General features: G+C 40.8%; 1 protein-coding gene and 1 long non-coding RNA gene across 2 annotated transcripts in view; one reads left to right on the top strand and one right to left on the bottom strand.

Moving 5' to 3' along the window:
* Window positions 1-4,018: 4,018 nt before the first annotated feature.
* Window positions 4,019-12,757, bottom strand: part of DPH6 (diphthamine biosynthesis 6) — a 405,039-nt gene continuing 396,300 nt past the window's right edge. The window contains exon 15 of the mRNA XM_019552002.1: window positions 4,019-4,322. Coding sequence (XP_019407547.1) covers window positions 4,207-4,322 — 116 coding nt within the window. The 3' untranslated portion in view covers window positions 4,019-4,206. The remainder of the gene's footprint in view (window positions 4,323-12,757) is intronic.
* LOC109321379 overlaps window positions 4,164-12,757 on the top strand; it is a 24,012-nt gene continuing 15,418 nt past the window's right edge. The window contains exons 1-2 of the long non-coding RNA XR_002104045.1: window positions 4,164-4,175; window positions 4,577-4,580. This is a non-coding gene — a long non-coding RNA (uncharacterized LOC109321379). The remainder of the gene's footprint in view (window positions 4,176-4,576; window positions 4,581-12,757) is intronic.

Below are 12,757 nucleotides of genomic sequence, written 5' to 3'. Positions count from 1 at the left end.
CAAGATGGTGAGATTCAAGAAGGCATGAGCGGCAGAGAAGGTGACTCTCTCTTACCAGCGCTAATTGGATTCTTTGGAGGAAGAGAAACGGGGCTTGTACCTGATGAGAAAAGGTGCTATAATGAGATAGTCTGGAGGAAGTCTATACAGGATTATCTTTGTTTTTTTAAAAAGACAGCTGTTTTTAAATTAATCCTGAAATGAATGTGATTCTAGCAATGAGCAGGGAGATGTCTTGACAATTTAAACAGAAAGGTATCAAAAGTGAACAGGTGAACAGAAAGAGAATCAACAATGGGAAAAATCTACTCAAGAATAAATTACATAAAAGATGAAGCCAAAAAATCCTGAGCAGTGAGTCACTGGTAAAAGGGCACTTGCATGTAACATAAGGGTTCAGTTCACAGGTACCCAGTCTGTTTTTTAAAATTAAATTTTAAAATATGTCAAAAATATTCAGTGTTCTGATGAAAGTTGGAAAAATAAGCTTTCAAGATCTCAAGTCTGTATTTTGAATGCTTGGCTAATACATCAACACTGGTTGGCCTGCCAAAAATATTAAAATACAACTAAAGACATCATAAATTAGTAAATTGTCAAGTGTTCTTAATATGTATTTCCAGTGCCAGACATACTTATAATAGTAAAAACAGGTTACTTAAAAAGGCTAAAGAATAAGTGCCAGCTATTAATCAGACAAATCAGAATAACTTTATTTTAACACACTGAAAATTCTGGTTTTGTAGAAACAAATCCATTCTGAAAGAAGTGTCATGATTTAACTTGGACACATGAAAAGTTTCTACTTTTTTGGATTTCAGTGTTCATTTGGAGAACTATTATACCATACAGTACAAACCTTTTATTAAATCAATGTATTCATTTATTTGAAATAAAAGTTTTATTCAATCACTGTATTTTGATAGACTGGACTATTGCACACAGGCAGGAGATAATGGATTGAACAGAATGTCCTTGAAGGAGAATAGCTGCTTCAGATCACCTCTCCTATACCCAGGAGACATTCTGCTTCCAATGCCTGTAAGTCTTCTGAAAGCTGAGCGGAAAGACGTACCAATACTATCTGATGTAACAAATCAGCTCTTGAATCACCTAACTATAAAACTTGAAGGGGAAAAAATTAAATAATCTCTGCTTAAAATATCTCAATGTCATTTTTAAACCTATTTAGGAAGATCAGCTCTGATGGCTTTATGGCAGCTTAGCCATGTGCACTGTAAAGGCTCAGTGGTTCTGTAGCCATCACCAGGTCTGGAAATGAGTAAAACACAAAAGTTATTAAATCAGTTTTTCTCCTGCAGTTGAACCTGGTCATTTCACTAGAACTTAATCCTGTTCAATTAAATGCAGAAATTTCTTAAAAATGCAAAAGACAAAAGTTCACTGACACTGAGACCAATACAGGAAATAGATCTTACATTAAAAAAAAATCATATTCTGACTCTTGATACAATAGGCAATGGCAACAAAAGAAATCATGTCACTGGGTTACATTTTTTAAAGTCATTTCCCCCTGACTGTTAACACAGCTTTCCTGTCGGTCTGAAATGTGTCTTCCCCACATTTGTACTTTCAGTGCTGGGATCTTCATCAGCATACCTTTCGTGTCATAACATGAATAAATCGTAAATTTTCCTGAGGGTTTAATAACAATCAAAGAAACAGAAGAATTTATGTTTTTACACAGCATATGTATTTACATGCCAAAGATCAAAACCTGCCTAGGTAAACTCTACAGCTCTGTCAATCCTATGGTTAAAAAAAGTGCTTTTATAAATTTCAAATATTAGCTCCCTTATTCCATCTCCCTTCCTCACGCACACACATACCAGGAGCTAACACTGGTTACAAAGAGACTGAAAAAGAGCTCTGTGAAACTTATTCACAGCAGGGCCAGGTAGTTATGATGAAAGTACCACAGCATAAGGCAGATAAAAAAGGTGTTAAGACATTTCCTTCTGCTATAGAAGTCTTAGGTCTCTATACAGAGCAGCATTTTACTCACCTGCCTTGCATATCAATATTGAACAAACTGCCTTGTTTATATTTAAAACTCAGCAAGCCCGGCTTCTAACCTTAGTTACTCACACCACGGAGAAGGTGTATGAAGTCTTTCAAGGAGACAGTCAGCATGAAAAGCAGCTTTTTCTTTTCTTTATCTATTCACAAAGGTAACATGTTAAAGTACTTCTAGGCTGCTTCCAAAAAGAAAAATAATTCCTGGGTACAGAGATATTGTGGTTGCAGTATTCCTTGGACCTGCTTTACCACTTTTCAGCACCTACACTGGGATAAAAAAAAGGCTAGTTGGGGGTTTGAAATGTGGATGACAACAGGCAAAATGGATGTCACTGACTATTCTGCTATCTCTGAGTATATAATAGTGCTTATTGTAGTACAAATACTGAAATAAATATATTGGGATACCTTTTTTGAAGATCAGTATGAAAAGGTGAATGTGATATCAGACATAGGTGGGCAAACTCATGCCTCTTCCACATCTTTGTGTAATATTAAATCTCCTCATCCCCAAGAGTTTTCTGTCCACCTCACCTCTCACTCTATGCTTCAAAGATGGGCCGTGCTTTACAGTGCAACAGCTAAAATAGTTCGATTTTTAAGGATCCTGAAAGACAGGCAAATATATATATTTTTGACCATGGGAAAGAGCAATGGTGATCTATGTCACAGTCTAATCTAAATATGTCCAAATATACTACTCAACAACTGTGTTTTAACAGCACCTCCTGCAGACCTGAGTCTTTCCCTTCTTCTTGGGGAATCCTAGCTTAAGTTTGTGTAAGTATTTGCACTGTATTGTGGTACCTAGCTCTTTTCTTCTAAAAGTATTTGTATAACCATGGTAAAAATAATCCTTACTTTAAGCAGTGGCTGCTCTGCTTCCTTGCTGTAGTGATAAAGAACAATGACATTTAACAGTCGAATTCCCAGATTGCAGTCAGCACGGTATAGCAGACATGGAAGGCAATGATCAGAGGAAGATCTTCTCATCTTTACTGACTGAATTTGTATGAGCTACCAAGCGCAGAACTGGGAACAAGGAGAAAGTTAAGCTACAGGGCTAAATTCATCTCTCAGACTTACCATTGTAAATTTAATGTCATATCACTGACTTCCATGGAATTGTTTCAGATTTATACTGGTTTAAGGGAGAGCTAGCTTGTAACTATAGCTCATCCAAAGATAATCACAAGTATGAACCAGATTTTATTTTCTTAAAAAATAATTGCCTTAGTGACAAGTTAAGAGGAGAATGTGTGGAGATGTAACATGGAGTTAGAAACCTTACTTGCTTCCCCAAGGTTTAATTTTACAGAAAGCCTGAGAATGGGCTCTCTCAACTTCATTAAAAAGGATTAATATACTGACCCTCTAACAAATACAAGGTAAAATGCTGGCCTCAGTGAAGTTAATGAAAGCTTCACTCTTGAGTCAAATCCTACATCAAGGACAGAAGAGGTAAAATTCCTGTTGGCTCCCTGGGAAGAAGATTGGAGCCTGAGGGAATACTAGCAGCCTTAAAATAAGAGTTCTAAACTAGATAAAATGTATAAAAATATTCAGTATTGCCTCTGAAACAAGGCAGCAAATCCCGGTTGTTTTTTTTTACTTTAATGGGAGTTGGAGTAAAAACTGCGTAGAAGTAGAGACTGTGACCTCCATTATTCATATTGGCTGAATGTGTGTTATATTTTCTGGTGTTAGTGACTGTTCACCAGTGTGGCTGAGGGTCACTGTATGGCCATGAGTAAGGCCCTCAGGATCTGCCCTGCAGTCAGCATATTCAGGGAAGAAACCTTTAAGACTACTGGAACTAATCTACTGAAAGAAGCTCCCTAAATTACAACAGGTCTAGTGTGACCAGGCCTTACTATAACCAATTAAAGGACTGGAGGGAATGAAATCACTACCATCTTCTCTATCTGCCTATGACTGCTAGTATGTACCAAAACAGACTCCAGAACTGAGACAGAAAATTGGACAATATATTTTTTAATGTTTATTGTTCATCCAAAAGCTGAGGTCATATACAATCAAGCATTATTCATAAAGCTGTTGACATTTTATGTTTAACTTTGCTCCAAACAAACAATGACAATATTCAGCAAAATCAAGGACAGTCCTTTCCTTCAGTCTCTTCTTGATGGAATCACTTATAAACTCCTAGCTGAGCCAACATACTATATGGATAAATTTCCTGTCAGGTAAATCCATCACAGGTACGAGAATCAGTGCTGGAGTAGTCTTGCCCAGCTGTTTTTCAAGAGATTCTTGTAGTACTAAAATGGAAACAAACAGACTCATGAATTTTTCATGTTTCGGTTATTCAGCAAATGAATTTTCTCCTGCAAATACAAATATGTGTAAGAAAATAATAGAAGGGCTCGAACAACCCAAAATACAAAAAGGGGAAGAGAAGCTTGTAGCTGTAGTTCAGTTTATTCTGAACTGAAGGATCACTAGCTTTTCATAAAAGCCTAAGGATGGATTTTAGGCTTGACTACAATTTCTGAACAGACGAGTAGCAAGGCAGCTCTGTGCCTAGTGCAGCCACGATGCAAGGGCCAGTGACAGCTGATGTGGTGCTGACTGTGGCAGTACAATCAGCTGCTACTGTGGTGGCAATTATTTTTGTGCCCCTCTACAAAGGCAGCGCCTGGGGCAACTGCCCTAGTTACCCCCTCCCTCAGTCATGCTACTGTTAATGAACTCTCTGGCCATGATTCAGCAAAGCTCTTAAACATGCTGCTTGACTTTAAACACATGAATAACAAAAGGAGATGGCAGTTTGTAAGGCTGCAATTCAATGATGGTATGTGCTGGCTGTCTCTGTAACTCCTGATATACAGATAATAGCTGTCTAGAGCTACGAGGTCAAATTCAGCTCTCAGCTGCACCCATGCTACCAACATGTATTGCATGTTGTCTGGTGCATTCTGGCATAATGTTTGGCTCAATGAATTTTTGAAAAAAAGTGTTATCCAGCCATCTTTACAGTCAGTCAAAGCAATGCAATCAAATTCTAGATACGTACAATTACATTAAATGCTTAGTAGTCCATTATGAAACTGCTGCATAAGATTTAACAGGGGTGAAGTCACAGGAAGGACTCTTGAGTAGAGGAACATATATGATTAGAGGCCTATAATGACCAGTTTATGGCACAAAATAAAGAATTAAACTTCTATAGGCTAGCTAGTTGATGGCTATGAGGAGACATGACAAAAATCTATGAATTTTTACATGGGGGAGTGGACTTAAGGTGATATATGGAACGAAGATCAATGAAGTGAGACATTCTTTTTGAAGAGGACAAGAATGGCAAAAACCTACAGAATGGAAGCTGAATATGAAAAACACCCTTGGAATGAGATTTACTAGGAAATCTAGCAGCTTTACTGAAGAAGTGGTGGGAATCCAGTCACAGGGCATGTCTACACATATGCTTTAATGAGCAGCAGCCTATTTTACTGAGCATTAAAGTGTCACGTAAAAATTGTGCAATTATGCTAATGCGCCATAAAATAGGCTATTGTGCATTAAGCATCACTTAAAAAACCTGTGCTTTCAGCACGGCGCATTAGGGCAGCCTAGTGCTCATTAAGTACCTCACATTGGAGGTAGTAAATTTAGTACCTTACATTGGAGGTAGTAAATTTAATGTGCATTAGGAAAAGTGCATTAATGCACGTGTAGACGGGCCCACATAGTACTTTTAAAATAAAGTTGGAAAAAATTCTAGAAATTATTGTCTATAAATTGTAGAGAACATTCTAATATGGCATGAAGTAAGCTGGATGACTTTAGTTTTAATAGGGTTTTTGTGTCTTTAACTTCTATGATTCTAGTGATACTTTATAACATTACAAATTCTTGGCTAGACAGAGTGTAAAGAGGGCTGAACATGAAGAGTGTCAAAGTTTGATTTTTTCCCCACTGACTGTGAAACTGTGAATATACAGTTCAATCAAAATGTTAACTTGTATTGGGTAAAATTCCTTTTTTAAAAATAGGAATTTTGCCTTCAGCAGGGCCAGGATTGTACCACTGTTGTTACTTCCTAGATATACCCCTTCCTAACTAAGGTGTTACTGCATAGATGCTGTGAACACGGGAACAGATTAAGACCACTAAAGTGCTGCTGAGTTATTTTGCATTGAAAATTGTTTACATAAGATATGAATATTGACAGAAGTGAACCTAAGATCAATATTCACCTCAAGGGTCAAAGGACTTCATGTTCTGTGTAATAAGCAACTCAGTCTATGTATCACAGAGATTCTGTGGTGACACTATGATTAAGGGTCAGCTAACATTTCCATTTTGGAATTCCAGTTTTGGGGGAGTTCATAACTAAATGGGCTCAGAAAATATTAGGTGAAAATAGATAGAAAGCTGTCAGCTCAAAGAAAAACGGTGACTGCACTTACAATTTTAAAACAAGGGTCTTTTAAAAAAGAACAGTTTATTTTTAAAATGTATTTATTTAAAAAACCCTGTCTATCTAGGTTTTTGCAGAATATGTGAATGCTAAAACCCACCACAACAGGGGTAGAATTCTGAAACAACTTAATTTTTTTGGAAAATTAGGATGGTCCGAGTTACTGATGTTAGTACATTTTCTTGTGAAAACTTGCTCTAGTTAGCCAAAAAGGGCCACATTTGCATTTAAACAAACAAACACACACAAAACCTTTTGCTTCTTATGCAGCTGTAAACTGCACCTTGCTTTTTGGACATGCAATTGAATTATAGGTGGAAAAGTAGGGTACTTGCATTTCTGGCTGTCTTAATACATGTGCAAATAGGGGCTTAAACATGTGAGTTTTCTATTTTAAACAACAACTCTTTTTTCCAGTTTAAAAGTGGGGGCGCATAAATCTGAAATTTTTACCTGCTACAAGAGAGGGACAGCTGAACATACTCACTAGCACCATGACTGAAAGAGACCTGGGGGATTGTGACTGACCACAAAATGAACATGAGCCACCAATGCGGCCAGCAAAATAAATAAAACTCTGGCTTGCATTTACCGACTCAACTCAAGCAAGACCCAAGAAGTCACCCTCCCGCTTTACTCAGCCTTGGTGAGGCCACAGCTGCAGTACTGCATCCAGTTCTGGACTCCACACTTTAGAAAGGATGTGAAGAAGTGTGAGAGCCCAGAGGAGAGCCATATGCAGGAGTAGAGGTTGAGAACAGGCCTTACAAGAGGCTGAGAGCCATGGGACTCTTCAGCCTGGAGAAGTGAAGGCTCAGGGGGGCCTTGGTGGCAGCCTATAAGTAAATAAGGGGTGTGCATCAGGAACTGGGAGGACATCTGTTCACCACCACACCCCAAGGAAAGACAAGGTCTAACAGTCACAAACTGCTGGAAGACCGTTTTAGACTGGACACATGGAAACACTTCTTTACCAACAGTGTCTCCAGAGTCTGGAATACTCTCCCCACAGAAGTGGTGCAAGCACCTACTCTGGATACCTTTAAGAAATGCTTGAATGCTTATCTTGCTGGGGTGATCTGACCCCAACTGATTTCCTGTCCTTTGGACAGGGGGCTGAACCTGATGATCTTGCAAGGTCCCTTCCAGACCTAATGTCTATGAAATCTATTAACTCTAAGCTAAAGTACTGGAGGAGGTACTGCAAAATTAATAAAACTGCATCACTGGGCACAATTGATTCAGCACAGTAATACAAGACTACATGTTTCATTTATTAAAAATAAAGCATTAGTTTCTCCTTTCAATCAGTTTATTCTACTCATTTTTTTAAAAACCTATATAGCACTAACATGCACAAACGTCTTAAGATGTTTCTATCAAATTATGCCTTTAGGTAAATAACAACTAGAGCCAGCATTACTGTTTTTAAATTAAGTAACTTTGCTGAAATGAAGTTAAGATTGGACATTCGTTTTGTTAAAGCTATATTTTGAAATGTGGTCAATTGTACAACATTTTGGTAAATACTTTTCTGAGAAGGAGAAACATCATGGACATGGGCACAAATATTGTTATTGGAGTCTGTGAGACAGAGGACAGTGACAGTGGGTGTCAGGGCTGTGGGGAAATAAATCTCTCAACAATGATTTATGCTAGTCTCAAACTATCATTTTAATATACCCTGAACCAGACCTGGGAATTGTGATATAAAATACTGAAATTAAGTTAAGTAGCAGCAAATGCTGTATTTATTTTCATTTTGAATTACATTTAATGCTACATATTTCTACTAAGAATTACTCCAAAGAGGGGAGCTATCCTTAACTCCGATCAAATTCAAGAGTAATTGAGGTATATTCTCCAGACTAAATCCCATTGAAGACTGCTCCCAGAAGTTTCTCTCAAACCGGGGACAATTGAAGGAAACATGAAAATGTTTAGGAAGACTGACACTACTGGAAACTGACATGAGCCTAATGGACTTAAAACACTACCTGGCAATGCTATTTATTTTTACTGTCCTTTGGTTACAACAGGGTGGCAGATAATTCAGATCAATAGTGCAATGACCTTCCACACTGACCTAATAGCCTTACATTTAACAGGGCACAATCTTACATTACAAACTAGTGCTTTCTAGAAGTGATCTTTATGCTAACGACCCTTTATGAAATTACACAGGACTATTATACAAAATGGTCTTTACATTGGCACTGCCATTTTATAAATAAAACCTTTAGGTTCTCTCCTGCAGCCCTTGCTTGTATGAGCTGAAGCCAGCTAAACTGATCACACGTGTAATGCTTGCAAATCAAGTTCTTTACCCTAATATTGTTGGTGACAAGCACCTTCCACCAATCAGTCAGAGATGAGAAGCAGTCTTACTAATAGCCTGTACTGAAAAGGAAAACGAGAGCAGGGAAAAAGATCATGCGTTTCACCCAGAACATAAAAATTGCTTTGATGTTACAACTACACTCTTCCTTCACTTTTTAACCAAAAGATATTGTTACATCACTTAGCACAGGTCTTTAAATCCCTGAGCTAATAAAGCTCCATTGCTTCGGCTGTATGGATTTGACATGCAGCACGTACTTCAAGGAGATGCCTCACAGGGGATCAGGTTCCTAACAGTTGACTAAGAGTTCCAGTCCCAAAAGATGTGCCCTGGGTGTGCAGAGCACTTAACCCTTCGACCAGTACCAACATGACTATTCACAAATTATTGATGTCCCTAAATCCCCGGCAGATTGCAGACAGTTCTTGTCTCCCTTGAAGCCAAAGCATATGGCCACTAATGGGATGGATTAAAAAAAAATACATATACACATTCAAGCCTTTGCACATGAATGTAAAGCCACAGAAAGGGTAGAAGGTGATTGAACTGGACTGAACACTGTTAAATACATGATTAGCCTCTTGTTATGGATCATTTCCATTGATCTATATCTGGTTTCACAGCACAGTTTAATTAAAGCTGTCTGGAACAAGCCTGTTCCCTAAATGATCAGGCAATGCAATGACAAGGTGAAACCTGAGGAAGCTTGAGGCCCTCTTCTCCTCACCCTCACCTTTTAGACATCCAACTGGTTGTCTTTGTGGTTAACTACAATAGCAGAAGGAAAATATATTTTAGAATATTTTAGTAACTGCTAAATATTTTACTGCTGCTTATTGGGCTTACATGCCAGATAAATCCCTTTGTCTTTCCCCATGTTTGTATTTAAAATGATAGAAAATGATTTAATTAAATTCAGGGTTTTAAAACAAGATGTTTAAATGCACAATCTACTCGTTTTATTCCAACAAACTTCTTGCTCATTATAAAACCAAACCTATTTAAATAAACAGGTCAGCATTATTAATTGTTTTAAAATTAAGTAACTCTTCTGAAATGAAGTTAAGATTGCAAATTCTTTTTGGTAAAGCTACATTTTGAAATGTTTGTTTAATTGCATGCATATTTGAATAAAGGCATTTTGTTAGAAGAATCTTAGGAAAATGACAGAAATGAAACACAAAGGTAACTGTTTTTCATCAGCTGCTCTGTAGCAATTCCCTCCAGCAAATTTATTCAGTCTAAAATGTATTTATTACCTAAGGAAAAAACTGGATGTTTATACACTCTCATACTTAGCTATTCATAATCCCCCTTATTATTTATTCTTCTCCTAATGACATTTTTAAAATTAATAATGTTTGACATTTTCCCCTGAAAGAATAAAGTTTTCAAAATGCCTTGGTCCTTTATAACAGGGACAAGATTATTAAAAGAACTCAACTCCCATTTCAGCACTAAGTAATGGAACCAAATTTGTGACAATGCTGAGCACCCATCAGTTCAGTGGAAAATCTGGTCACATATTAAAAAGTATATGTTTTTATATTTTTGTTGTAAGCTTTTAAATTTGGGATCATAGTTTCATAGTAGCTAGGGTCAGGAAGGACCTGAACAGATCATCTAGCCTGACCCCCTGCCACAGGCAGGAAAAATGCTGGGTTCACAAGACCCCAGACAGGTGACCATCCAACCTTCTCTTGAATTTGTTCAAGGTAGGGGCAAGGACCACTTCCCTGGGAAGTTGGTTCCAAGTTCTGGCCACCCTGACTGTAAAATATTGCCTTCTGATCTCTAACCTAAGCCTATTCTCCATCAGCTTATTACCATTGTTCCTCATCACCCCAGGTGGTGCTGGGGAGAATAGGGCTCTTCCTATATGCTGCTGATCTCCCCTGATGAGTTTGTAGGCAGCCACCAGGTCTCCCCTCAGCCTCCTCTTGCTGAGGCTGAACAGGTTCAGGTTCCTCAGTTTCTCCTCATAGGGCCTCTCACCAAACGGGTGGCCCTCCTCTGAACCCTCTCCAGGCTGGCTACATCCTTTTTAAAGTGCGGCACCCAGTACTGGATGCAGTACTCCAACTGCAGCCTGACCAATGTCGCATAGAGGGGGAGTATCACCTCTCTGGACCAGCTTGAGATGCATCTTTGGATGCATGACAAGGTATGGCTGGCCTTGCTGGCTGCAGTCTGGCATTGGCGGCTCATGCTCATCTTGGAGTCAATAATGACTCCAAGATCCCGTTCTGCCTCTGTGTCCTGCATGCACGTGTGCCCCCTTACCAGACCTGAGGTGGAGGCGGATGCAGCAGAGCCAGCAGCAGGGGCAGCAGCAGCTGATCCCCCTAAGGTAAGTGGGCAGAGGGACTGGACGCAGCTGAGCCGGATCCAGAGGGGAAGCCCTCCGGATCCCTCTTAGTTGAGCTGGTAGGGAGCCACGCTCCCAAGCCGCACCGGACGAAGAGCACGCAAACAGGCGTGCTCTGTAAGAGCGTGTTGGCATTTGCGTCAGTGTACATGCTGGCAGGCGAGCAGGAAGGGCCAGGAGGGAGACTCCTACTAGGGCAGGGAGAAGGCACTGCACTAAGCTAAAAACAAGCAGCAACTCCTATGATGGTTTTGATGCGGAGTGCTGCCAGGGCCCCTGCCCGGCGGGAGCAGCATACCTGGGGCTTGTCTGAGGCCTTCACTCAGAGCCCATGGGGGAACTGGCATCCCCCCACCCCCTGGCCTTTGGGGGGTGCCCAGCAAGGCCTGGGGGAGCAGGGATTGGGGACCCCCACACCTGTCCCTCAGGCATCCGCCTTAGGGCCCTGGAGGTGCAGGTGAGGGAGCTCCAGGAGGAGGTCAGCAGGCTGAGGGGAATCAGTGAGGTGGAGGAAGAAATTGACAGCTATTTTCTTTCCCTGAAAAGCCACACACCCAAGGAAGAAGCACCTCGGGAAGTGCCCTCCAATGCAGAGGGGCAGACGGTCACCTCCAGAACCAGGGCTGCTCGTAACCCAGCAGTACCAGTTCCTCCAGTCCGGCTGGAGAACAGGTACGAGGCCCTAGCAACAGTGGAGAAGAAGGAGGGAGAAGGGGCAACCGGAAAGGAGGCAACTCCACACTCTCCATGCTCTGAACAGGCTGAAGGAGCTAAGCAGTCCCGGAGGAGAAAGCGTTGAGTGATCGTCATAGGCATCTCCATCCTGAGAGGTACAGAGGGCCCCATCTGTTGCCAGGACACCTCAACACACGAGGTCTACTGCCTACCCGGAGCAAAGATTCATGATGTGACGGGGATGATTCAGGCCGTGATCCAGCCTACTGATTACTATCCCATGGTCCTAATCCATGTGGGTACTAATGATGCGGCCAGAAGCCCTGATCACCTGATGGCAGACTACCACACTCTGGGGGGGCATGCTGAAGGAGATAGGTGCACAGGTGATATTCTCTTCTGTTCTACCAGTGAGTGAATGTGGAAGACGGCATGAGACGTGCATCGCAGAGACCAACTGGTGGCTTCAGGAATGGTGTCTTGAGGCGGGCTTTGGCTTCCTTGACAATGACCTGCACATCACGATGAGAGACATGCTTGGGTGGGATGGGCTCCACCCTTCCCCTAAAGGTAAACGTGTGTTCTCTTCTAGATTGGCGGATCTCCTCCAGCGGGCTTTCAACTAGGCTCGTTGGGGGAAGGGGAAGATGAGGGAGGAGGAAGCCTTGGACCGTTAAACCAAGCAGCACTCACAAGCACAGCCCAGCTTAGACCGACAAGCGGACATATACCAAGGTCAGCAACAGGGGCCAGGGCAATGCTGCAATTAGGGGGCCAGAGTACACATCCACAGGAGGCCTCAAATGCCTCTACACAAATGCTCGTAGTATGGGAAACAAGCAGGAGGAACTTACCCTCCTGCTACCTGACACCAACCCAGACATAGTGG

This window comes from Crocodylus porosus, unplaced genomic scaffold, assembly GCF_001723895.1.
Source record: "Crocodylus porosus isolate Cpor-Errol unplaced genomic scaffold, CroPor_comp1, whole genome shotgun sequence".
Taxonomy (NCBI): Eukaryota; Metazoa; Chordata; order Crocodylia; family Crocodylidae; genus Crocodylus; species Crocodylus porosus.
The sequence above is the reverse complement of the archived record's forward strand: the minus strand, read 5'-3'. Positions and strand labels throughout refer to the sequence as shown.